Source organism: Trachemys scripta, chromosome 15 (genome assembly GCF_013100865.1).
Source record: "Trachemys scripta elegans isolate TJP31775 chromosome 15, CAS_Tse_1.0, whole genome shotgun sequence".
NCBI classification, from domain to species: domain Eukaryota; kingdom Metazoa; phylum Chordata; order Testudines; family Emydidae; genus Trachemys; species Trachemys scripta.
The window spans coordinates 18,545,459-18,568,701 of NC_048312.1; the positions used below are offsets into that span (position 1 = coordinate 18,545,459).

The 23,243-nt window shown below is 41.5% G+C and overlaps 1 protein-coding gene across 6 annotated transcripts in view; it reads left to right on the forward strand.

Annotated features, from left to right (window-relative positions):
* The first annotated feature begins 7,176 nt into the window (after positions 1-7,176).
* The window catches only part of CLTCL1 (clathrin heavy chain like 1), a 55,188-nt gene continuing 39,121 nt past the window's right edge, over positions 7,177-23,243 (forward strand). For 2 of the 6 annotated variants that reach the window (XM_034790733.1, XM_034790735.1), the window contains exon 1: positions 18,442-18,560. In XM_034790733.1, the coding sequence (XP_034646624.1) occupies positions 18,504-18,560 (57 nt within the window). In that variant the 5' untranslated portion in view covers positions 18,442-18,503. Of the gene's footprint in view, positions 7,407-18,441; positions 18,561-23,243 lie in introns of those variants that run through there. The other 4 variants (XM_034790737.1, XM_034790734.1, XM_034790736.1 and 1 more) reach the window with 3 other exon arrangements.

Below are 23,243 nucleotides of genomic sequence, written 5' to 3' on the forward strand. Positions count from 1 at the left end.
CATCCCAAATACCGAAGTTTGCAGTAAGACTTCTTGCATGTCTGATTTCACAGAATGATACCTTTTGTGATTTCTTCAAAAAGCAGGAACTGCCAAGAACTCTTTTAGAAGGGAAAAATATTTTTAAAGAGACTTCTGTAGCAAATTGCCCCGATATCTTGGTTAGGCTGTGTCTGCACTAAATTTTTTTTTTTTTTCCTTTTTGTGCCACTGCTACCAGCAATGTTGTTAATACTGAAATCACTAGTAGCGATGGGGCACAGACATTTTAATCACTGTCATCTATATGTGCTCAAAGCAGCTCTAGATGCACAGTAGCTAAAACACTTATGCCTTGTCCATTGTATCTCTATCACTGGTGTGAGAATCAGTGGGGCACTTTTTTAAAGAGTGCATAGGCCAGGCCTGTGTGGGGAGGTTCATCACACATCTGTGCTTAACTCGATTTTATTCTTGCTTGGCAGTTTGGCTTGAAACTTCTTCAAAATCAAAACTCAGTAACAGTTTCCTAACTGCTGAGCCTCTTTGAGAATAATCTGCGTGAGAGATACTTGTCTTGAGAATCCCAGCTCGGAGCTAAGTTCTAGAAAAGAGATTCCGTACTATAGCGAGACAGTGTGTTTCATTAAGATGCATGGTATGGAGGAGGTTTAGTGAGAAGTGACACTAAATGCTATTCCACAAATGATGTTGGAGAAAGGGAAAAGAAATGTGGACTCCACTTATGGTGAGGTCTTGTTTCTTCCCATTAGCTTGGAGGGTTCCATCCTGTTTGGAGACATGGCAAAATGTCGCCCAGATTTTTTTACCCATCACAATTTTCTATGTATCTTATAATGGAAGCTAGAAGATGTACTTGTGACCTTCCAGGGTGCAATACAGAACAGTGAGGTGCTGTCACCACCTGCCCTGCAAGGCGGGGTGCCTTACGATGCCTTGCTGTTTGCAGCTCTCCCCTGAATTGCTCACAAACAGCCTGCTGGCATGTAATTCACTCCCCGAGCGTCTGTGTGCAGCCACAGCCCTGTCCAGAACCTCTGATTCCAACATCCTGTTAGCAAACACCAGCCACACCCAGGCTCCCATGAGCCGAACTCCTAACATATATTATTTCACAAATCATCTATTTATCTATGGTAGAAAACTGACTCCTTCAAGGCACACTTCCCCTTTTTTTCCTGAGCTGTATTTAACGGCTCAGCGTTTTGCTGGCTCTTCACCTAGTCTATTATAACTGTAGCTGGCATTCTGTCATTCTAGATCTAGAAGAATTAGCTAGAGAGGCATGTTTGAGATATATTAGTTAGTTATTAGTTATATTTTCAAAGGGCAGGTTTAACAGCTATCCTTTTGAGGGATGGGTTGCCACAGCAAACACTCTGGAGGAATCCAGTTTCTAAAACGATTGACGTAGTGAGCGGCCATGACCCATCTGTTGTGATTTTGAACACAGACATTGACTCCCATGCGTGCCCTTCACTCTGTTTTGCATCACTGTTCAGTAGACCTCTGTTTTATAAGGCCGGGACACAGAAGCTGCAATTTCAGCAGCCTAATACACAGTCATGCAAGTAATTCAGGATCTGTACTGCAAGCCCTTGAGAATGTAAGTAGTTTAGTGTCTAGTGACAAATTTCCAAACTATAGTGCAAATACTACAGAGAGCCTGCATGTCAGTGCATTGTACAAAGCAGGATGAAGATGTGTTCATTAAGTGGTAACGCTTCTGGGAGAAAAGTCAGGGATATTGCTTGCAAGTCATGAGTGAATTACATACCATCATGGAGCCAGCTCTGTGGGGGATGCTTGCATAGCTGCTGCCTGCTTTGTGACTGGCTCTAGAGATATGGCTATTTGCTTAGACTTTAAATGCCATGAAAGTTTGTCAAATAGGACAGTGATAGTTATGAACATTTTTGAGCTGGAGCTTTGCCTGACTGAGAAGGAGTGCACCTGAAAAAATGTAATAGTATCACTTCATAAAGTGAGCTGTACCAATTTATTATGCTTAGAATTAAACTTAAAGAGCGAGCACACTAGCATGTGTTTGTTTGTAATTTATTTCTTTAAACATATATATGTGTGTGTGTGTGTGTATGTATGACAGAGAGAGAGAGAGAATGCATGTCTGCTTTTATCCTATCAAAGTATCTTTAATTTCCAAATTGTTTTTAGAGCATTAAACTAACAGTTAGTTGTCAGGATTGTGCACAATGCTTTCTAGAAACCTCAGAAGAGACCCTCACAGGCTCCTGAAATCCCTTACAGGTCTCCAGAGCCATGGCTTGAGTATTACTGCCTTCAAGGGTAAGACAAAATTGTAGCATTCAGTAATAGTAACAAGTAAGAGCAGAGGAGGATTAGAAGCAAGGGAGAAAAATAAGTTTCCAGTGGAGGTTTGCAATTAATTGGAGAGCCAATAAGGGAAAAAATAGGCAAGAAGTTTCTAGATAGTAGGAGATATACAGAGGAGAAAGTTCTTGAACCAGCAGTAATGACTTTCTGGAGAAGGAGAGAGAAGAGGCAAATGCTAGACAAGCGGAAGAAAAGGGGAGGGCTCCCAAATCTTGGACATAGGCTGGAAATAAGTCTTTGCAGAGAGGGAGGTGATTTTAAGAACAAGCAAAGCAATTTTGAACTCTTTACGTGGGACAGGGTGTCATGTTTCTTGCATGTGCTAGAACAGGAACTTTGGCACTATTATCATGTTATTGAGTCTTGCTATATCATAACATGTGCATACCATGAAGCACTGGCACACTTTACTTTCCTGAGATTTTGACGTTTCGGTTTGTTAAAATCCTGACAATCATATCGACTCCAAAAGATCAGTTATCATGTGAATGGAAACAGATCCACAGCCACCAAAGATTCAGTAGTCCTCACTGTTCCTAGAACTTTGTGTTCATAAGCAGAGAGAGTATGTAGGATCCTCAGCTTCTGAAGTGTAGTTTCCTACCACTTGAGTCAGTATTAGGACTTCACGCTCAAGGAAGTCTAACATTCTGTCCAGTAGAAGGCACTGGCAATCATACACACTACCCAGGACACTTATGAGTGCTATATTTGTCATCAAACGAGCAAAGGGGACTAGAGATCTGCAAATTAAACAGTTTCTAGCTACAAAGCGACCCTGAAGAGTTGTGGTAAAGTGGGGACTCAAGAAGGAGCGCTTTAAAGGGGTATATGAATCTTCTGAAGAGAGACTTAGATGGCTGATTTTGTTGGGAAGGACGGTGAGGAGTTTTGTAGTGCTATTAGCTTCTCCATTTAAATAAAAGCTCTTCCGAGGCATAAATGCTGTTCTTCTAAGAGCTGTGAAAGATTGGCACCCTACAGGCCAAAGAACAAGCAGCATCCAGAGGAGAGCAGATGTCCCAAAACTGCAGGGGGAAGCAGTTTGGTGAATGATAGGCAAGGCTACCCCATTGCCAGGGCCGGCTCTAGGCACCAGCAAAACAAGCTGGTGCTTGGGGCGGCACATTTTTAGGGGCGGCATGGCCGGCGCCAGAATGCCGCCCCTGCCACCCCTAAAAATGTCGCCCAGAATGCCGCCCTGGCCGCCCTAGCTCACCTCCGCTGCTGCCACCGCTCGCAGCAGGCTTGAGAGCCTGGGAGGGACGGGGAGACTCTGAGTGGCCGCGGCGCGCACGCCGCTTCTCCCCCTCCCTCCTAGGCTTGAGAGCCTGGGGGGAGGAGGCAGGGTTGGGGATTTGGGGAAGGGGCGGAGTTGAGGCAGGGCCGGGGGGTGGGGTACGAAAAAATCAGGGGGGGCGGCCAAAATTGATTTTGCTTGGGGCGGCAAAAATCCTAGAGCCGGCCCTGCCCATTGCATTGTATTGTAGTAAATGGAAAGTCTCCCACAAATTTCAATACACTTTGGATCATGCCAATAATGCCTTTCTCCTAAAGGATTCCAAATTATATACACACAAGCTGTCCCCATCTCTGAAATGCCACCATCTCCGGAGAGGAAGGGCACTAGGCAGACCACCATCACAACAGCATAATGCACAGGGGCTGGGAGGACAGGAAATTCTAGCCAGAGACACCAGGGTAAATCATTACCCTTATAAAAAGTAGCATAGGATCTCTAATGTCCACAAAGAGCAGACCGGACCTCAATTTGCAAAGTCTCATCTGAAATGCCCATATACAGTAGACTGTGTGGAACTCAAGGTATCTACCTGAGAAAAGTCCAGGAAGTTGAAAAATTTAGGAAAATTTCACAAAAGGTCAAGATTATTTTTTGTTTAATTTTGTTAAAATTTTAGAAACTTTCAAACAGTTCTACCTGGAAGGAAGAAGAGCTGGGTCAATTCTGTCAAGGATCAAATCCCTGTAGCTAGAGTGTCTATGTAAATAAAAATCAGATGCTTAGACTATTAAGTACCCCCAACAAAGCAGTAACACAGTAGGAAGGGTAATAGATTCACAGAGAGATGTGCAACAGAGCCCACATGAAGAAAGATGGTTTTTCTCTTGACTATTAAACACTGAGCACGATGTTTTGAGTGGTCTCCATTTAACAAGAAAAATAATGGAATACTGGAATCAGGAAGACTTGGCTAATTGGTAGAGTCTATCGGTATTGGGCATTAGGTAATTGCTGGATTTAGGAAGCTGGATTGGAGAGCAGAAAGAGACTAAAAGAGCCCATTTATTTTAAGAGTCTTTGTCATTAAACATGTAAATATTTGCTTATTTGTAATCTTTGCTAATAAAGTTATTTCTGCCTGTAAAGCTTGAGATTCTGTATCCTGCCAAAACTTTGAGCTTCCCCGAATTTTTGAACCCCTGATTTACATTCCTTATATCAGTCCTTAGGAGTCATAGTACCATAATCAGGGTTGGGTATAGTATGCAGTTTTAAAAGTAGACTCTAGAAGAAATTACATTAATGAATATTTTGGACTTGTTTGCATTTTGGAGCGTATTTATAAAGCTCCCAAAGACAAATTTCATCAAGTTTGTCTTTGTTACTAATTTCTTTAAAATGTAACATTTAAAATGAGTCAAGTCCCTACTCTATTTGTAAAATGGCTGATTTTGCAAGCCCATGATTCCAACCCTGAAGATTTCAAATATTGTTCTCTGTAAATGATAAATCATAAGCCCCTTGATTCCATTAAGCTTTACTGTACAATCAGCAGGGCCGGCTCTAACTTTTTTGCTGCCCCAAGCAGCAAAAAAAAGCGCTGCCCCTCTAAGCCCCCCTCCTCCGCCAAGCGCCACGCCGCCGGAGCCCCCCCCGCCGAGCACCGCGCTGCCAGAGCACACCCCCCCCGTGGAATGCTGCGCCACGCTGCCCCCCGCCACCGCAAGATTGGCTGCCCCTTACCAGGTGCCACCCCAAGCATGTGCTTGGTTGCCTGGTGCCTGGAGCCGGCCCTGACAATCGGAGTCCAAAAGAAATTAAACTTGCTGATCATGCAGCAGCCATGACTGTGCCACTTTAGTGAACTAAATAATTCCTATTAAAAAAAATCATTTTTTACCAGAGCTGGCTAGTTTCAAATTTAGGGGACAGGAGTGGGTACCCTCCAAAATTGCCATGTAGGGAACAGAGGTGGGAGCACCAGCCCTTAGATTTTGGCAATCACGATCATCAGTTTGAATGTGCGTGAGGTGGTCAGACAGATACAAGCAGAAATATATGATTTATGTGAATCAATAGACTATGTCCTGCATGTGGATTTGTCTACACACAGTTTTTGGACCTGTTTAACTGCATCAGTTTAGAATCCTTAAGTGATCAGCTTTCATCCCAAAGCATAATAGATTATTGCAGTTGAGCATGAATACTACAACTATCAATGTTATTATTCACCTCTCTACCCAATAATGATAATTCACCAACTGAGGTAGAGAAGGAAAGAAAAAGGAAATGCTTATGCACCCAGTGCTTAACATAAATAATAATTAGCCATAAAACTACTGAGCCACATTTTTAATGCAGCATCATTATTTGACATAGCATGTTACCAATGTAATTACTCTGCCCCAAGATAGGTTGGGGTTACCAGGGATTCCAACTATGACTCAACCTCTACTTTAAATAGCCAAAGCCACTACTAGCTCTGTTAGCTAACGCTGTGCCAAGCTCATAAAACATTGTCTGTGGCCTAGCCACCACAAAAAGGGAACACTGTGCCACACTAAATGGGATACACCCAGTTTTTGGCATGATTTTCACAGACATTAAGTGCCATTAGTACACATTGACTTCAATCAGAGTTGGGGTTAGTATCTTTGAAAAACAAGCTATTTGCTTGAATTCTGAAAAAAATAGGGGCTGGTAGAAATTAACAGTTTGCTGGCAGGGATTTTTGTTCTGGCCTTTGTAATGCACAGGATGTAGATATTACGAGAAAGATTGATGGGGTAGCGGAGGGAATTCTGCTTATGAACAATTTGATCACCCACTCTGTAGAATATGATCGGGATGGGGGCGCGTTTTGCCAACCCCAAGCTTTTCCTTCCTTTTTGGCAGTGTGTGTGTGTGTGTGTGTGTGAAATTAACTGCCTTAGTATTAAATCACAAGGGAAACCCTCTTGCTGCTGCTGACAGATCAGCTTTGACAATAAGGGAGATTTAAAGAGAACGGCGCCAGTAAGATTTTAAAGGTCTCCATGAAATACATAGGGAATGAGTGGGACAGGGAGAGGGGCAGCTTCTGAAAACCGCCTTACAATAAAGGCAAATGCTATCTGTGCCCTAGCATAGAGACAATCGATATTAATGGAAAAGAAGGGAGCCTCTCTACCCCCCAAACGAGGAAGCCTTGGCAGCTCTGCTGGAGTGAGAGCTCTGCCCTGGGCAGCATCCCTGAGCCTGGCCCCACTGCAGGGATCCTGGACCAGCTAGGTGGAGGATGAGGGGGTGGGGGTCAAATCACGTGACACCTTGGGGCAGGACCGGACCCAGGCTCTTGCGGAAGGATACCTAGGGCTTGTCAACCGACTCTGTCTCTCTTCTGGGTTGTGCATCTCTTTAGAGGATGAAGCCCCTCCACAGTCCCGTTATGAACGCGGTGATGCCTTCTCCCCCCTCCAGTGGGAATGGGAGATGGAGGGAGAAAGGTGGCGGAGGGGTGAGGCTAGTGAAGGGACTATTTGTTTGGAGACCCCGGCAGGCTGAGGAGCGGAGTGATTCCGAACAGGGTGAGTGGGCCCGAGGTCTGAGTCAGAAAAGGAGCTGAGGGGGCTGGGGACAAGATCCTTGAGCGCCGTTCTGCGCCTGCGCCGCCCCCCGTCTCCTCCCTGCTTGTGTGCGTGCGGGGTACAGCAGCGCCTGCCCCTCAGCCTGCCGCGGCCGGGTCCTGCGCTCTGCCCTGGGCACCCTGCACGGGCTGCGCGCAGCCATGGCCCAGATCCTGCCCATTCGCTTCCAGGAGCACTTCCAGGTGAGCGGCGGGGCCTGCGGGGCTTGGGTTGGGAGCGCCCGAGCTTCCTCTGCCCGGCGCCTGGGGTGGGGGCTGCGGGCCGGAGAGGTGGGGCGGCGGCCGAGGCTGCTCTCGGGGGTCAAGGCTGTGGGAAGCCTGTATCGGGGCGTAGAGCTGTCTGGGTGTGTGTGTGTGGGGTAGGGGGGCATGGAGAGCGGAGACCCCCCATGGAGGGCCAGTGGAGGGGGAGCGGAGACCCCCCCTCCCGTGGAGAGGCCAGTGTAGCGGCGGGGGGGGGGGGGGGGGGGGGGGGGGCCCCCCCCCTCCCGTGGAGAGGCCAGTCTAGCGGAGGGGGTGGGGGGAATGGGGAGCAGCGACCCCGCCGGAGGGGCCAGTAGCTGTTGGGGTGTGTGTGGGGTGGCCTTTCTGCCATTCCCTCGGGCTCCCCCTCTGCAGGCGGGACCATGTGGAGGATACACACAGACTGTGCCTGCCTCTTGGCTTGACTTTCCCACGTCGCTGCACAAATATCCCTGCTTTAGACTAATGCAGGGGAAGGCTTGGGTTGAAGCTCGCTTGTGCGGGGTGGGAGTGAAGTCAGCTTAAGGTGCGGGGTCTGGAACTGGCCCCCTCATTCATTGCTATCTCTGTTTTTGTTACAGCCTGTGCTATTTGTGCAGAGTCACTCCCTGCCTGAGTGACTCTCTTTTTAGGGCTGAAGGGGGAGGTCTCAGAGCTGCTTGTCGGCTTTACTCCAGCAACGGAGTGTATGAGGAACAGGGATTGGCATTATTTGTCTCTGGGGCTGTGGGCAGGAGCTGTAGTTTAGGTGAGCTCCCTAATTTTACACTGCTGTGTTTCATAAATGCCCATCAGTCTCCAGATTGCAGAGATTCCTGGGGGACCTTGCAGCCTGTGCTGCAAATTGGGAGGGATTTTGCAAGATAAGGAGCAAAAAAAAAAAAAAAAAAAAAATCTGGACTTGGAAGCTGCCCACCTTCCTACAAAGAACACTAAAACCTTCCCTAAACATGATCTATAGCTATTTTCTTTTTCCTCTGTAAGGAATAATGGCAGCATTGGAAAATATCCATGAATATAACAGGGCAAATGTGCTTGAATGATGGAAACAAGCTACAGCAGCGATGTATAGACTAACCTATTTTTCTATGAATCGGTGATTGGGGAGGATGGTGTTTGTAAACTAAAAGTGAGGGGAAATAGCTGCTTCTGAACAGGCAGTTCAAGGCAGGAATTAAATGAATTCACTAAATGAATGAGAGAACAGGAAATGGACTTGGCAAGTGCTCTTGTCTTTGCACTGTCTCTGTCAAATTAGCATCCATTTCAAAATGTCAGTTGTCTGTCACAGTGCAGGTTTATTGACTTTAAATGTTCTCTACAGCATTTTTTGACTTTATTACATGCCACTCCCCCTGTCTACTTGTGTTGAAACTTGCATTTTGTTTTCCCCTACTGAGCTTTAGAAACTCTATTTACTATTAATATTGTGCCTTCTTTTGAGATGCTGTTTATTGTTTAAAATGTGAAGGATGGGTCAGAAACTGACAAACTTCATTTAGAGGCTATCTCTTTTCCTTCTTGCTTAACAATAGGGGAGCAAACCCTTTCTATCCCAACCAGCTCTTCATGGTTTGTGTTCATGAACACTTGAACATAATACTGAGGCAGGAAGTGGGAACTAGCTGGTATGGACAAAAATTATGATTAAACATGACTTTCCCTAAATTAGGAATACTTATAAGCGTGCCTCTATATGTAGTATCTTGTCTGCTGTTACTTAACTATTTGAGCAAGCTAAGCTAGAAGGTCCTCCTGAATGGCTTACTTTTTTTTTTTTTTTTTTTTAGGTCAGGAGGAGAGTGTTTAAAATTTTTGTGCAAGCACACTTGTCTCAAATTACCTCTCCTTCCTGTCTGACTCTGGCTCCCTTTCTGTTATTGCCAGCCCTTTTTAGATAACCAATTGTTGCTGTGGGGACAGGATTGAGTGCAAACAATACTAAATTGTTTCTGAATAATCAACCATTTAAACTTTGAAGTGCATTGTAGGTGTAACTTCATATATGGTTTATAAAGGGGAAGTGGTTGTTAGAGAGGTGTTAATTTGAAAGTCAAAGCTTACTGAGTAGCATTTTAAATATTTGAAGTAAAATTGGCTATTAAAAGGGTCAATTTCATTGGAGAAAATGAAGCCTCTGCTCCTAGTTTAACTGCCCTCAAAACTGGATTAAAATCCTTTTGCCAAGTTTGATCCTGAACATGCATAAATTTACAAATTCTGGAGAAAAGTGAGAGGGGCTAGTCAATTCATTGACTGTCCCCTAATGCCAAAACAAAATGTGTGAAAGACTTGTGGCAGTGGATATTATAACATGGTGTAAAATACTATTTTGATAGCTTATTGAATTTTTTTAATTGTAGAGGGTTGTTGTATAGTACTGAACTTTCTTCCAGCCTATCATGAAAAAAACCACTATCTGTAATTATACATTTTACTTTGCATTATTGCTAGATGTTTCTGACTTCTTACACTTGGCCATTTAAATGATTAATGTTACGCTTCAGGCATGAGTAATTCTAAAAGATGACTAAACCATACTTAATGTTAGCAAAACATAGCTTTAACTTGCTTCAGTGCATTTCTAATACTGTATGGAGTTCCTCTATATAACAGTAATCCTGCTTAAAGAAAACATTTTTCTTGAATAGTGATGAAATATAGGTGAAAAGCTCTCTAGGGAAGCTTGAAATATTACCAGCTGTAAGAGATGGTGTAAACTAGCTAATCAAAGTTAAAAACATTGAAAAGGGAATTGTATGCATCTAGAAATGGGTAAATGGACCAAGTCAAAAATAATTCAGCAATATGCCTGCTGCCTTAGGAGGGTGGGGGAGAGAGACTGACGAGAAGACCTACTAGACTTTTGAACATATGCAGCAGCAGATTCAAATGGTTATGATGTAGTCCTGGTGGTGTCTTGAATGGACTTCCATATCAAATAGTTCCTTGCAAGTCATCTTTCTTCAAGAATCGGTGGGGAAGGCTTTTTAAATCCCTCAAAATAACATCTTCCAACCTCATTTGTGATCTGCCTCCTGAACTGCTTTCTTCAACTTTAGGTCTATTAAACTTTCTGTAAAGGCATATCTACCACCTTCTGCACATTAGACATGACCTCACCATTGTGATTCTTATTCTCAACTGGTGTAAAACTGCAACTTGTTGGATTGTCGAAGTATCTTCTCACTTGTGATGAAATCAAACTTATCGGATTTCTCTAACTTTTGACACTGGGAACAGTTTGATTTCCTCTTCTGAGCTGTTAACTTGCCATGTTTCTGCTCCATGTAAGTTGTCATCACTGCTGCATTGAACACTCAAATCTTAGTTGTCACATAGATATCCTACTGCCCAAACAGGCCTCTGAAGATGCCAAAATGCCATTGACACAATAATAATATGCTGTGTGACATCTTTGGTTGACAGCAGGAGGTTCTGTATCTCATTACCCAGTTGTATCTATTATATGTATATGATGCACCTAAAGCAATCTAATGGAGGATTCTAGTGATCATTCAGACAATGGTTAATATTGCTTGACAGCCTACATTGGTCTAAAACCCTATGTGAATGCTGAACTACCAACACAATGCAAACTAAATGTGAGAGATATCTATAGTTCACAAGTGTAGTTCCCACAATGTAGTATAAACTGACACGGAATCATGAGGGAGTGAATGCAATGAAGGAAAATAATCAATATTTAGTGAATTAATGGTATGATCAGTGCAGTAAAAAAGACTTGAGCTCTGTTTCAAGGAGTTAACTGTCTGAACAAATTAACTGATCATCCTATAAACTTGTTTTCAATGTAAAGCCATTTTAGTGAATAGCGAAAACTGGCGAAGGTTGTCTCGTAACAACCTTCTAATCAAATCAGTAGTACTTCAGAGTTTGCTCCCCATGATCATCTGGTTTAGCCCTCCGTTACTCTGCAGCAGAATACTATGCTCCGTTCTGGCTTCATTACAACATGTCAAGTTGTTTGGCACACAACTGTTCTTAACCATGTGCATTGTAACTGGGATGATTCAACCCACACTAGTACATGGCTCCCTGTGTTAAGCAGCATCACTCCTCCGTACATCTGTTGTGAGGCTGCTACATCCAGAATGGTTGAGAAGATCAGGCCCCAAGCCTACCACTATACAGACCTCTTTGATCACCCAAGAGCACTTTTGCCCTACCCAGCTCTCTGCGACATAGATGTCATGAAGAATGGTTTGCATCTGGTGTCAGAAACCTCTTTTATAGCTGACCTAACCATGCATATACCCATCTTTGATTTGCCTTGCTACTCGTGGGCCCTTCAGTTTTGAAGAGGGCAGGGTCAATGTGCAGCAGGCCTTCACACCTGAGGCCAGTGAGAGGCTCCCACATGTAAGTGTGGTCAAAGATCACACTGACAACTGCACTTGAGCAGATCTGATGGTGGTCTGAGAGCTCTATATTTAGGTGATGGGGCTGCCACAAATTGGCTTGGCAAGCTGAGTGTCTGCTAAGGAAGGAGTGGATAGTAGCTTAAGTTTAACTTTAGATCTGTCAACCTATTGGCTAGTAACGAATCTTTTTCTACTAGAGAACTGAACCTAATCTTATACATGAGCTTTTTGGGACTCTTACACTGGAGGATCTTGACACATACCATTATAAGATTCTGAAGTTCCCCTGTTCTCATTATAAAGCAGAATAGTACACCAACATGCCTGCACACTTTTCTAAACAAATAGGCTAAAAATTACAATTATATTGTCTGACCTGAGCCTCTCTGCAGGAATTACTGTCAGAGTTTTGCAACAGGCCTGTGACTCAAGATGAACAGTAGCGGCACTAGACTGAGCAAGGCTTTCATGGATCTACTGCAGCTAAATATTTGACCTCTGAGGAAAGTATTCATAGAATATTTGCAAGTTGTAAATCCATGTTTCTTGGAAACATGACAACTTAACTAAATGTTACTGTATCCTAAATTTTAGTAAATGTAGTTCTGACTTTCATACTTCTGATCTTAAGCACTTTGAGCTGTCCAAGAGGTCATGATTGCTGTGAGTGACTTGTTCTGTAGTGGATAGAAAAGTATGAAGCATAATAAAGAGAACTTATCTTTCTACTAAACATGTAAACTGATTCAGTTTTCTGACATAAGCATTGAATTGTAACCAAAACCCAGTCTCCTCTCCTATGCAATTGTCACTTAACACTGAGCAATGATAAGTGTACAGAGATTTGATTCAGAAATCAAGAGGCAGCATTCTTATCTATTTTGGTGATGGTTCGTAGGGCTGTTGCCTTAAGCTGTCAGAGCACAGCATGATGGAGTCCGACAGTTCTGTATAGCGTCTTTTTTTTTTTGAGGCAAGAGGGTGGGGATGGACTTAAGCTTCTATTGTAATTAGTCTCCTGTTGTATGCAAACAGTACTGAACATTTACAGTGTGTACAGTTCTGTAGAACTGCTGTTTAGAGCTAGCTCCCACCATTGTCCAAATACTTAAGGGTTTTAGAATCTTGAATCGCCATACTGTAAGTTATGCCTGCAGAGGAGATACTTGACTATAGTAAAAATTTCTTGGACCAATCTCACCTAAAACTCCACTATTTAGTGGGAGGAGGAAATAAGCAAGTATACAGAGTGCAGCCTGGCGAACTAAACTGGTCACTTCATACCCCTTCACCCTATCTAAAGGCTATAATTGAAATGCTTGTTGGCCCTTATTATCACCACTGCACCACACTGTTGTTTTCTGACCCTCCACTCAAGTAGACCATTTGGCAACAACCTGACTTAAAAACTTTAAGGCTGTAGACGTTCAGATTTAGCTGACTATTACTGGTAGGACTAATACTTGCCCCAAGAAACTATCATTAATTTAGATTTAAACATCCTTTGGGGAAATAAACTGACCTGATTAGGATGAGCCAACAGAATAGGAAGTAATATCCAGTAATTTTTCTGCACTTCATACTAACTGCTTTGGTTCTATGGCATACAATAGCTTTATAATGGAATGGAATGAAATTAACAAAAATGGATTTGTCAATAAGGACTGAAGGTTTTTTGAATACTAATTACAAAAGAATGCGCATGTACTGTGCCTTCGCCTCACTCTGTAACAACATGCACCCCTCACATTAAAGTGTAGTGCAAAAAGTGTGGAAGTAGAATTAAATAGTTCATGGCACATGCGTAGGCCTCAGAATAACCCGCAAGTTCGCAAGACTTTCCTTTTGGGACCTAACACACTTGCATTTTTGTCTCTAGGTGACAGACTAATCTGATCTACATATGGTGCTATTGTGTGGTTGGTCTCAACTTTGCCAATAAGGGACTTCAATCCACATTATCAAACCCAATGACTATTAAAAGTAATATTTGGCAGAGTACATAGTGACCTAGGACTGAAATTACATGTGTTCTGCAAGTCAGATGCAATATTAACTAGGTATTGGGTAAACTTGACAGATATTTGACACCATGCTGAGACTATTTAAACAGATAAGGATGGAAAAAGCATAGTCAAGCATTCCAGTGTAACCTTGTTGCTTTTAGGAACTAATTCTTATTTTTGTTTTTTTAGCTTATACTGGCTAGTTTAGCTCAAACATTTTACATACATCAAATTAAGCAAGAATAGACCCAACAGATGGAGTTTTTCCTTGTCTCTACACTTCATAGCTAAATATCACAACACAGCATGATAGAAATACATGTCTAACATGAAGTTAGGTTATGACAGTTTTTTTTTTTTTTTTTTTTTTTTTTGGACAAATGTGATTTGCTATTAAACTGTGTTCATCCTGTTCTAGCATAATAGAGGGGAAGTAATATTGACTAAAGGTACTCAGATCATACAAAAACAACTTCCAGGGCTGTCACTGTAAGAAGCAGGAAAAAGCTGAATTAATATAACTTAGCAGGTGAGTCTTCAAATCTGACACATCTCACTACACAAAATAAACTGCATAATTTCTCAATGAAACTCTAGGCATTCACCTGTAACTATATTACATTCTAAGAACAAATAGTTGTCTACAGAAACTTAGTGCAGGATATAGACTTAACCCAGAATTTGACTCAAAACCCCAGGTAACTTGGTTCCCAATTGGCAAGATGGACCATTAAGAGTCTAGAGTCTGGATTACTTTATAGCATTTATGAAGTCTACCAAGTGGTGCCTTTTAGCCATGTCAGTTCTGTGACTTTTTTTAAATGCATACCACCTTAGGTGGTAGCACATAGATGGCATGACTTGTACCATATTTTGTAAATGGAATTGTCATTGGGGAGGAAGTGTTAGAGGAAGCTTACCAGGTGGAGTAGTGCAAATCACCCTCAAGGGGAGGGGAGCAACTTTGTAACTTAGATGCACAAACTGCCACTATTTGACTGATATATATATATATATATATATAATCAGCCTTTTCTTGTCTATATCAGTGTGCTTTTCTACAAAATAGGAAGCTGTGTTCCTTATATGTAGCAGCTAAACATGTTCTGATGACCATTACCTCACTGACTTCACCTGAAACTAAAAATGCTATGATCAACTTGAGAGCTACACTGTAAAAGATACTCTGTATATATGCTGGGGATGGGGATGGAAGGCTTACATTTAAAAAGCTCTAGAATGTAACTGACTCAAACATGGGCTGATCTCAAAGCTTGTTGCATGTTGACTATATATCACTTCTGAAGCTGCTGAATTTTGCCCTTCTAAAAGAAAACTATGGAGAATAATCCTAGTGTTATCTAGAATAATAATTCTGTCCTGCAAGAACTCCTGCAAAAAAAACATGCTTTGTTAATCAGAGAAACAGTTCTGTTCTAATGACTTCAGTATCCCTGAAATTTACATCTGAGTTTGTTTGCTGGTGAAATAAGATTTGCTAGTAGATCAAAACAATATTTAGAGAATTAGATTTGGGTGTCCCATGGAAGAACTGGGCTTTGCTGAATAAAGCTTACCCTTGCTTCTTGTGACATTATGTGGCAAAACATCCCACTTGACCCGAGTGAAGTAAAGTAGCAAACTTTGTACTAGCAGGTAGAAGTTCTTGCATCAACTTATAACAAGTGTTGCATTTCTGTAGACTAGTCATCTTACAGAAGAGGTTTAGGATTGAATATATAGTGGATTGGAGCCAGTGGCAGAATGATGTAGGCTGGCTTGCATTGGGCCTGTTGGCACTATATAAAGGCTGCTCAAATATTCCCAAGTCTATAAAAACATAAGTCCTTTGCCTTCTGCAAAATGGCCTCAGGTTAGGAGTTTCCTCCCAACTTGAATAGATGTGGAAGCTCTTCTAATTTCAGAATTGAGAAGATTATACCAATCATAACTTTTGTGTATTTGTCTCGTAACAAATTTGTTACGAGGTCATTGTCATCACTCCAAAAACAAAACTTCATATAGAAGTTTCACTACTAAATTTCTACCAGAATACTATCCAAAAGGATAAAGGCAACTTCAGGAAATAGCACACAAGTGTGACTTTTTGTGGCAAGTTGACCTGTGCTTCAGTGTAGCAAAATTCTGCATTCAAACTAGCAATTAGTAATGCTAATATGTCTACTTTTTTTTCCAGAGGTGAATGCTCAAAAACAGATATTGATGTACTTTAATATATCAGCTTGTAAAGATGTGACATATAAACATAATCTAGTTCTCTTTATTCAGTGGGCTTTGGTGTTCACTGAAGGCTAATCCTAATATTAAAGTAGGATATGTTAGGACTGCTGTCAAGACTTCCTATTCATAACAATGTATTAAAGTCCTAATATTAAATACCTCAAATCTCCGGCCATTCCCATTTGGGTCAATTATGTGCAATTGCAGACTTGATTTGCTGATACTTGCTCCTAGGCTACAATGAGACCAATGTACTTCACTATCTCTCAGGAGCCAAATGAGCCTACTGTGCTATCTTGCCTCTTATTTAATGTACTAATTGTTTAATCCATGCTTTATCTTATCCCTCCAGATTTACTTCAGGTGGCAGGTAAAGGTGAACTGCAAAGGCTAAACTCTTCTGTACAAATCCAAAAAAGGAATTGCTTATTAACTGCAACTTGTACAGTATTCACCACTGGAGGCACTTGCCACCACCGCCATCACCACAAGATCTTAGAAAACTGAACTGCAAATTTGTGAGGTTATTCTGACAGAGGAGCCGACAAATAGTATAAACAAAGGGGGTAAAGGGTTTCTATGTGGGGGACAGTTCATCAGGTTAACGATACTGTATAATCCCTGTGTAAATGCACATTCTAGTACAGTAATTATTTTTTAGTGTAGTTTAAACGCAAACCCTTTTTGTACTGAAATAAGGGCCTTTAGAGATTATCCCAATTATATTGGCTTAAAGTCACACCTTTTTAGGTTAGACTTTTTTCCTCTGTGAAGACAAGACCTGGGAATAGAAATGTAGAACAGAATGGTAGTTTTGATAGCTCTCTGAACTGTAAGTCCTTGTTGGCTTCTCTATCAAACTTATCCAGCTCTGAAGGCGGCAACATTAAAATGCTAGTGTTCTAAAAATAACTATTTAGACTCTGCATATTGCATACAAATTTTAACTGTTCAGTTGGCATTGTGGACAGCACATAGGGTCAGTTATGACAGTTAGCTTTTGGTGAGTTACTTTGAGATAGCTGTTCTTCCCATGGGATATAATTTAGCTAGCTAGAGAACAACATGTGGTGGTTGGGGGGGCGGGGGAGAAGATATGCTAGTGAAGAGTCCTAACAGAACATTGTCTCTGCTCTAAGCTTTTTGTATCTGCTCTTAATAACTCTGAGATTCTACTGTAACTACCACCTCAGGAATGGAGGTTTAACACTGAACAAAAGATTCTGTTTGTTCTTTCAAAAGTTGATTGAAAATTTACATAGTAGCATTTCAGAGCTTTATTATACAGAAGAAAAATGCTGCATATAACCACTTTAATTTAAATGAAACAAACACCAAGTTTCCTTACCTTGTCCAATTTTTTAAGCTTTCCCTTTTTTAGTATTTTGTTTAACACAGTATTGTGCTTGCTTTTTTTCTCTGCTGTCTGATTGCATATTTCCAGTACCAAATGAGGGTGTGGTTGACCAGTCAGTTTGTAACTGATGTTCTACTGTAGTATTGCAGGTGTTGGGAAGTTGCAGCTGCCCCATTAGCCTCATACACCACACTGGATGAAGGAGGAAAAGGCTGTAGAAGTACCAAGGTCATACTCTAGAAAATACTTTGAAAGCTGTCTAGCATACCTAAAGAAACAGCTTTCCACTCTGCCTTGGATAATGGAAGATTACTTCCACAGTTCTTCTTATAGGTGGGTTGGGGACATGAGGCTTACGTTCCTAAATGTAATCCTTGGAGAAGAATGGTTTAGACTCCCTTGGGCAGCTAAAGCAAGATAAAATATATGGAAGGGCATTCAAATGAGAACTGTTGGAAAAAGTTCTAGCTTAGACAACTTTATTTATGTTGTGCTTGAAATGATAGACTGACCATCAGGGTCACTACAAGGCTCTTTAGCATTAAGAAGATTTGCCAAAGTTTTGATTTCCTGGGGTTTTTAACTGTCTTGATCAATTGGTGGGGGGTGGGGGGGGAACACGACGGCGGAAGGTGAAACAAATTTCTGAAAACTGTTTCTGGAGTTGGGTGCAGAATAACTTGACTTTATAGCTCAACTAAACAAGGCTTTATAGAATGGGAAAGTTGACTTGGATAGTCCCAAGCAACCTAATAGCAGAGAGTGAGCATCAGTTATTCTGACCATGAAACTAGACCTCTACCCCCATATAACATTGTTCTCGGGAGCCAAAAAATCTTACTGCGTTATAGGAGAAAAACGCATTGTATCAAACTTGCTTTGATCTGCCGGAGCGCACAGCCCCGCCCCCCCTCGCCCCAGAGCGCTGCTTTACCGCGTTGTATCCAAATTCATGTTATATTGGGTCCCTCTATATCAGGGTAGAGGTGTATTGAAATAATGGGACACCTGCACATGGAACAGGGGAGAACACATCTCTGAGTTTCAAATGAAAAGTGATACTGCGGGGGCAAAACCTGGATGTCAGAAAGCTGACTTTGAAAAAGTAAGTAAAGTCTTCAGGAGTCTTTATCCTATATCTGAAACAATACTAATGAGTGACTGATAAGCTATATACATGACATCACTGAAGTCTAATCAGGGAGGAGGGTGATATTCTAAAGGAAAGAGTAAGAGTAATAAGTCAGGAGGGACTCTTACCCTCTTTTAGAGTATAAGTGGGGTAAATAGCATTTTTTGTTTGGTTTTTTTTTTGCTCTACTTCTAATTGAATAGTCTCTCAACAAGATTCTTGATAAGACTAAAATGAAAACTGGATTGCTAAAATACCGAGGAAGTAGAATATCCTGGGTAAAGAAGGGACAGATCTAGCAGTAGTTCACTGCTATCTCTACTGTAAAGGGGATGCAGGTCCCAAGAGACTGTTCCTTGTAGCTAGGTAGTAAGTATATAAAGAGGTAGATCTAAAATGGACAAAATACCAGATAAGGGCCTCCCAGCCTCTTTGAGAAGAGTAAACATTTATATTTAAGTTCTAAAACCTCAATGGGATTCCCAAGCACTGTAAAATATTATCAATAAGTTGGACAACTATGTGTTGGTGAAATTTTAAGGAAGGTATACCATAATGACTCAGCATTGCAGGTTCCATGGGAGTCTGCAGGATAATCTAATCATATGTAGAGGATAAAATATCAAAGTGGCAGGGGAGGAGGGAGCAGTGGAGAAATCACTTGTGAAGAATGGTATATAAGTGAACAGTAATTTCACAGGATACAAAGCAAATATCAAGAGACTGGGAAGAGGGGGATTATAGGGGACATGAAGTTCAGTGCTGGTTTACTGCTACAGTGAACATTATAGAAATGATAAATGAAGTCCAAGCAAAACAGGTTCCTCCCCCCACCCCCGTTCTTTTTAAAGTTGGCACCTGACTTGGCCCAAACCCTTCTGGTTGGCTAAATATGGAGGCTTGAGGTAAAATGCCCAAGAGAATATACACTATTACTTCCAAATAAGCATGTGTGTCTTGGAGATTCTCTGTATGCACAAATAGTCAGTTTCATAATCTATATGATGGCTAAACTATAAATGAGGGACATGCTTAACTGGATATTTATGTAGAATGACAAATGACTCTTTCCTTCCCACTCTCTATACACTAGAGGAGCTCAGTCCCAAGTCAGAGCATGTGACTAGGAGCGGAACTCCTGAGTCCTAATCCCTGCCCTTGTGGCCTTAGGCAAGCTATGTAACTTCACTGCTTATTAAAGGGTGGTAATACTTTACACTCCATGTACTTCAAATACCACTTCTTACAATAACCCTTTGAAGTATTATGTGAATTGGAAATATAAAATTCAGATAGTTAATGCTATAAATCTCTACTACAGGTAGCAAATGGCCTTGGCATATTACACTGGGGGCTGATTGTAAATGGCAAAATATACTTATACTTGGCAAAATATACTGACTGCATACACAGTTAGAACTCTTATCAAAACTCATAATTCAGAATCCTGAAATCTGACTTTAGCATACAATTTACGTATGCATGAAAGTCTCTTCTTTTACAGCTCTTCACTTCCAAAACACCATAGTGAAGAGGCTGCCAGTGCTTAAACACGGCATGAACACCTTTTTGAATGAATGACCCACAGTGCACATGTTAGTTTGTTACCTGGGCATATTTAGATACTATGCTTTCATGTACAGCGTGGGATGTGGGAGGGTCCTCCCTTGAATTGCCGCTAGTGCATTTCTGTCTCAATGACTTCCCAGATGTCTTCACACCTGTTGGCTTTCTGCTTTACATTTTCAGTCTTTTGAAGCAAACATGGGTCTGTCAGGACTAGCCCAGAATTACAGTAGTGCGTTTCAGCATTGCATTAGTAACAATTTAATAATTGGGAGTACAGAAGTGATCCCTGAGGCATCTTTAGAGATCTCAGCTAAGAGTACTGGACCACCAACAACAAATGTAATATGTTATCCGTTATATACCTAATGTATGGTTTAGTGAGTGTCTCACTTCAGTTGTAGCCAGCTCTGATCAACCAGATCAAAACATATTTAATAGCGTATACATGACACCAACAGTATGACCTGTTCATTGCCTTGGTGATTTTAGTCTCACCTTAAAAGCACTGCTGGAATGGATTGGAATGTCAGTTGTGATATCCCTGGTGTTTTGGTTCTAGGGCAGTTTTTATTCACTTCTAGTACAATCAGAATGGGGTGTTAGTGTCAATCTCATTCAGTCAGAAAGGGAATCATATTAGTTTAATTGACGCTTTTAAGAGATTAGCAATAAGATTCAAAAAGTCCATAAGTGAAGCTACTAGTTGAGATAGTGAGACTTGCAGTTTGCTATACTTGGAAGCATTTGGCTCTGTATCTGACTACTTACATATTCATAAAAATTAGAATTTGCTTAAGGCTACCTGTCCCCAAAAGATGGGCTCTGAAGTAGAAAACAGTAGAAGGAAGCAAATTCTAAACTAACCCTAAAGGGCTAAAATCTACAGGAGATGTTTCAAGTTTATAGTAACCAGTCATTAGACTGAACCGTAAAAGGAATATTAAATATAGTATCGAAATGGCTCCTTTCCACCATGACTGATAAACGTTAATTCTAGGTGGTGCTTTCTGCTCTGCTAGGACAACCACTGAAATTGGAATTTCTTTAACCAAGCAATCACCTAGGTTCAACTGTTTAAGTAGAAGATAGATAACCTATCTAGAGATCACAGAAGATCTTAAGTTATGTACTTGAGTGATATGAGACTAAGTAGCATGGCGATGAATTTGTATGTAGTAATCAAGTAACTGACCAGAATGACTGTAGTTATTGCTTTTCTGGATTTGATTCTTTCCCCAGTGGAGGTTTTTATGGATGTTCTCAAACTAAACCAGAGCTGGGCATAGCTGAATTTCAGTGACCCAAACAGTTGTTACCTGTGTCTGGCAACTTAACTTTAGAGCCTGGCTATAAGCTTGTTAGTGCTAATACTTGCCTAAAAATGAATGGGAAGGGGGCAGCAGGAGTGAGCAACTGTTCCTTTCTTCAGACTTAGGGTATGTCTACACCACCCGGCGTGCAGCAAGTGATCCAGCGGGGGCCGATTTATTGTGTCTAGACAGACACGATAAATCGACACACCACTACCACCCCCACACGCTCTCCTGTCAACTCTGCCTGCACCTCTCACGGTGGTGGAGTATAGGAGTCAACAGGGGAGCATCAGTAGTCGACTCACCACAGTGGCTTCACTGCGGTGAGTGGGTCTAAGTGTGTCAACTTCAGCTACATGAATAATGCAGCTGAAGTTGCGTAACTTAGATCGGTTCCCCCCCCCAAGTGTAGACCAGGCCTTAGACTGGGATTTTCCTGAGGCGCACATGTCTTGCCCCAGACACAGTCCATTGATTGACAGTGATTCAGTCTTGCCCCGGTACAGTGCAGTTCCAAGTGCATTCTTCAGTCTAGGTTGAAATAGAAGTGCTGAGGCTTCTAATTCCTTTAAATTATTCAGTGATGGGGGGGAAATTTGAGTGATCTTTAACTCCAGTTGAAACTTCCATTTGGCTCAATCCTGTTCTTGTACTACCTTGTATCTTTACCACTCTAAACTTCCACTTTAAATATTCAGTAATTTGTATCCTCTCCTTTGCTTATTTAGAAAAGTCTCTCTCCAATTAAGTTCTGTTGCTCTTCTCAGCACCTTCATATTTGTCATTCTGGTAACAAGGAGCCTAGTACCAAATATAGTATTCCAGGAAAAGACTCTAAAGCTACATGACAGCTCTCTGCTAGTAGGAACTTTAGTCTCCATACTAATATTACTTCCTTGATACAGGCCAGTCACCAAAATCTAGTCAAGGATGGACCTTCTGTACACAAGATTATTGCACTACTAGCTCTGTTATCAAGCTGCTAGTAGAAGCTCTCCATTAAATAGGCTGTATCCTTCTTTAATGCCTAGAGCTTATAGGTGAGACTGCATCATCTTAACTAGCATTTTATCCCACTTTCTAAATCCTGAACTAAGACCAGGCAACTTGACACCCAGTCTAGCTGCTTCTGTTCTTTTGTTGTAGTTGCTCTGTTTTGGACTCTTAGTTTTTTTTTTTTTTGTTTGTTTTTTAAAGTAATTCTATACCTATCAGAGAATGAGACAAGGTAGGTAGATCTTTTATTGGGCCAACTTCTGTTGGTGGAATTACAAGCTTTTGAGCTAAACAGAGCCCTTCAGGTCTAGGGAAGGAAGCAGTGTGTCTGAGTATTGTATTGGAGAATGTCAGACATGGTACACTGACAATTTATTGCACAATCATAGTCCAATTAAAAATACTGAGCTATTACTACCAAGCATCTGGTGCCTTGGTTCATATTATCCAATAGAACTGTTCATAAAACAATGTCTCTCTCTCAGGAAATTCCAACATCTCAATCTTTTTATCTCAAATTGGGATGGAAAAATCAAAATAGCAAAAACAGTGAAACAAATTTAAACTACTCATTTTAAAAAATCTGTTTGAAGTGGTGTTTGATCAGTCTTTTCCCTGTGGAAGACTAACAAAAGCACACTTTCTAATGGGGATCCTCTTCAACCTGCTATATCCAGTGTTCTATTTGTTTAGTTTGTGCTTGCATTCAGATTCTCTGAGTAAGGAGAAATGCCTTGCTTCCAGAGAAGATTATACAAGCCATCAATTTATTAAACAA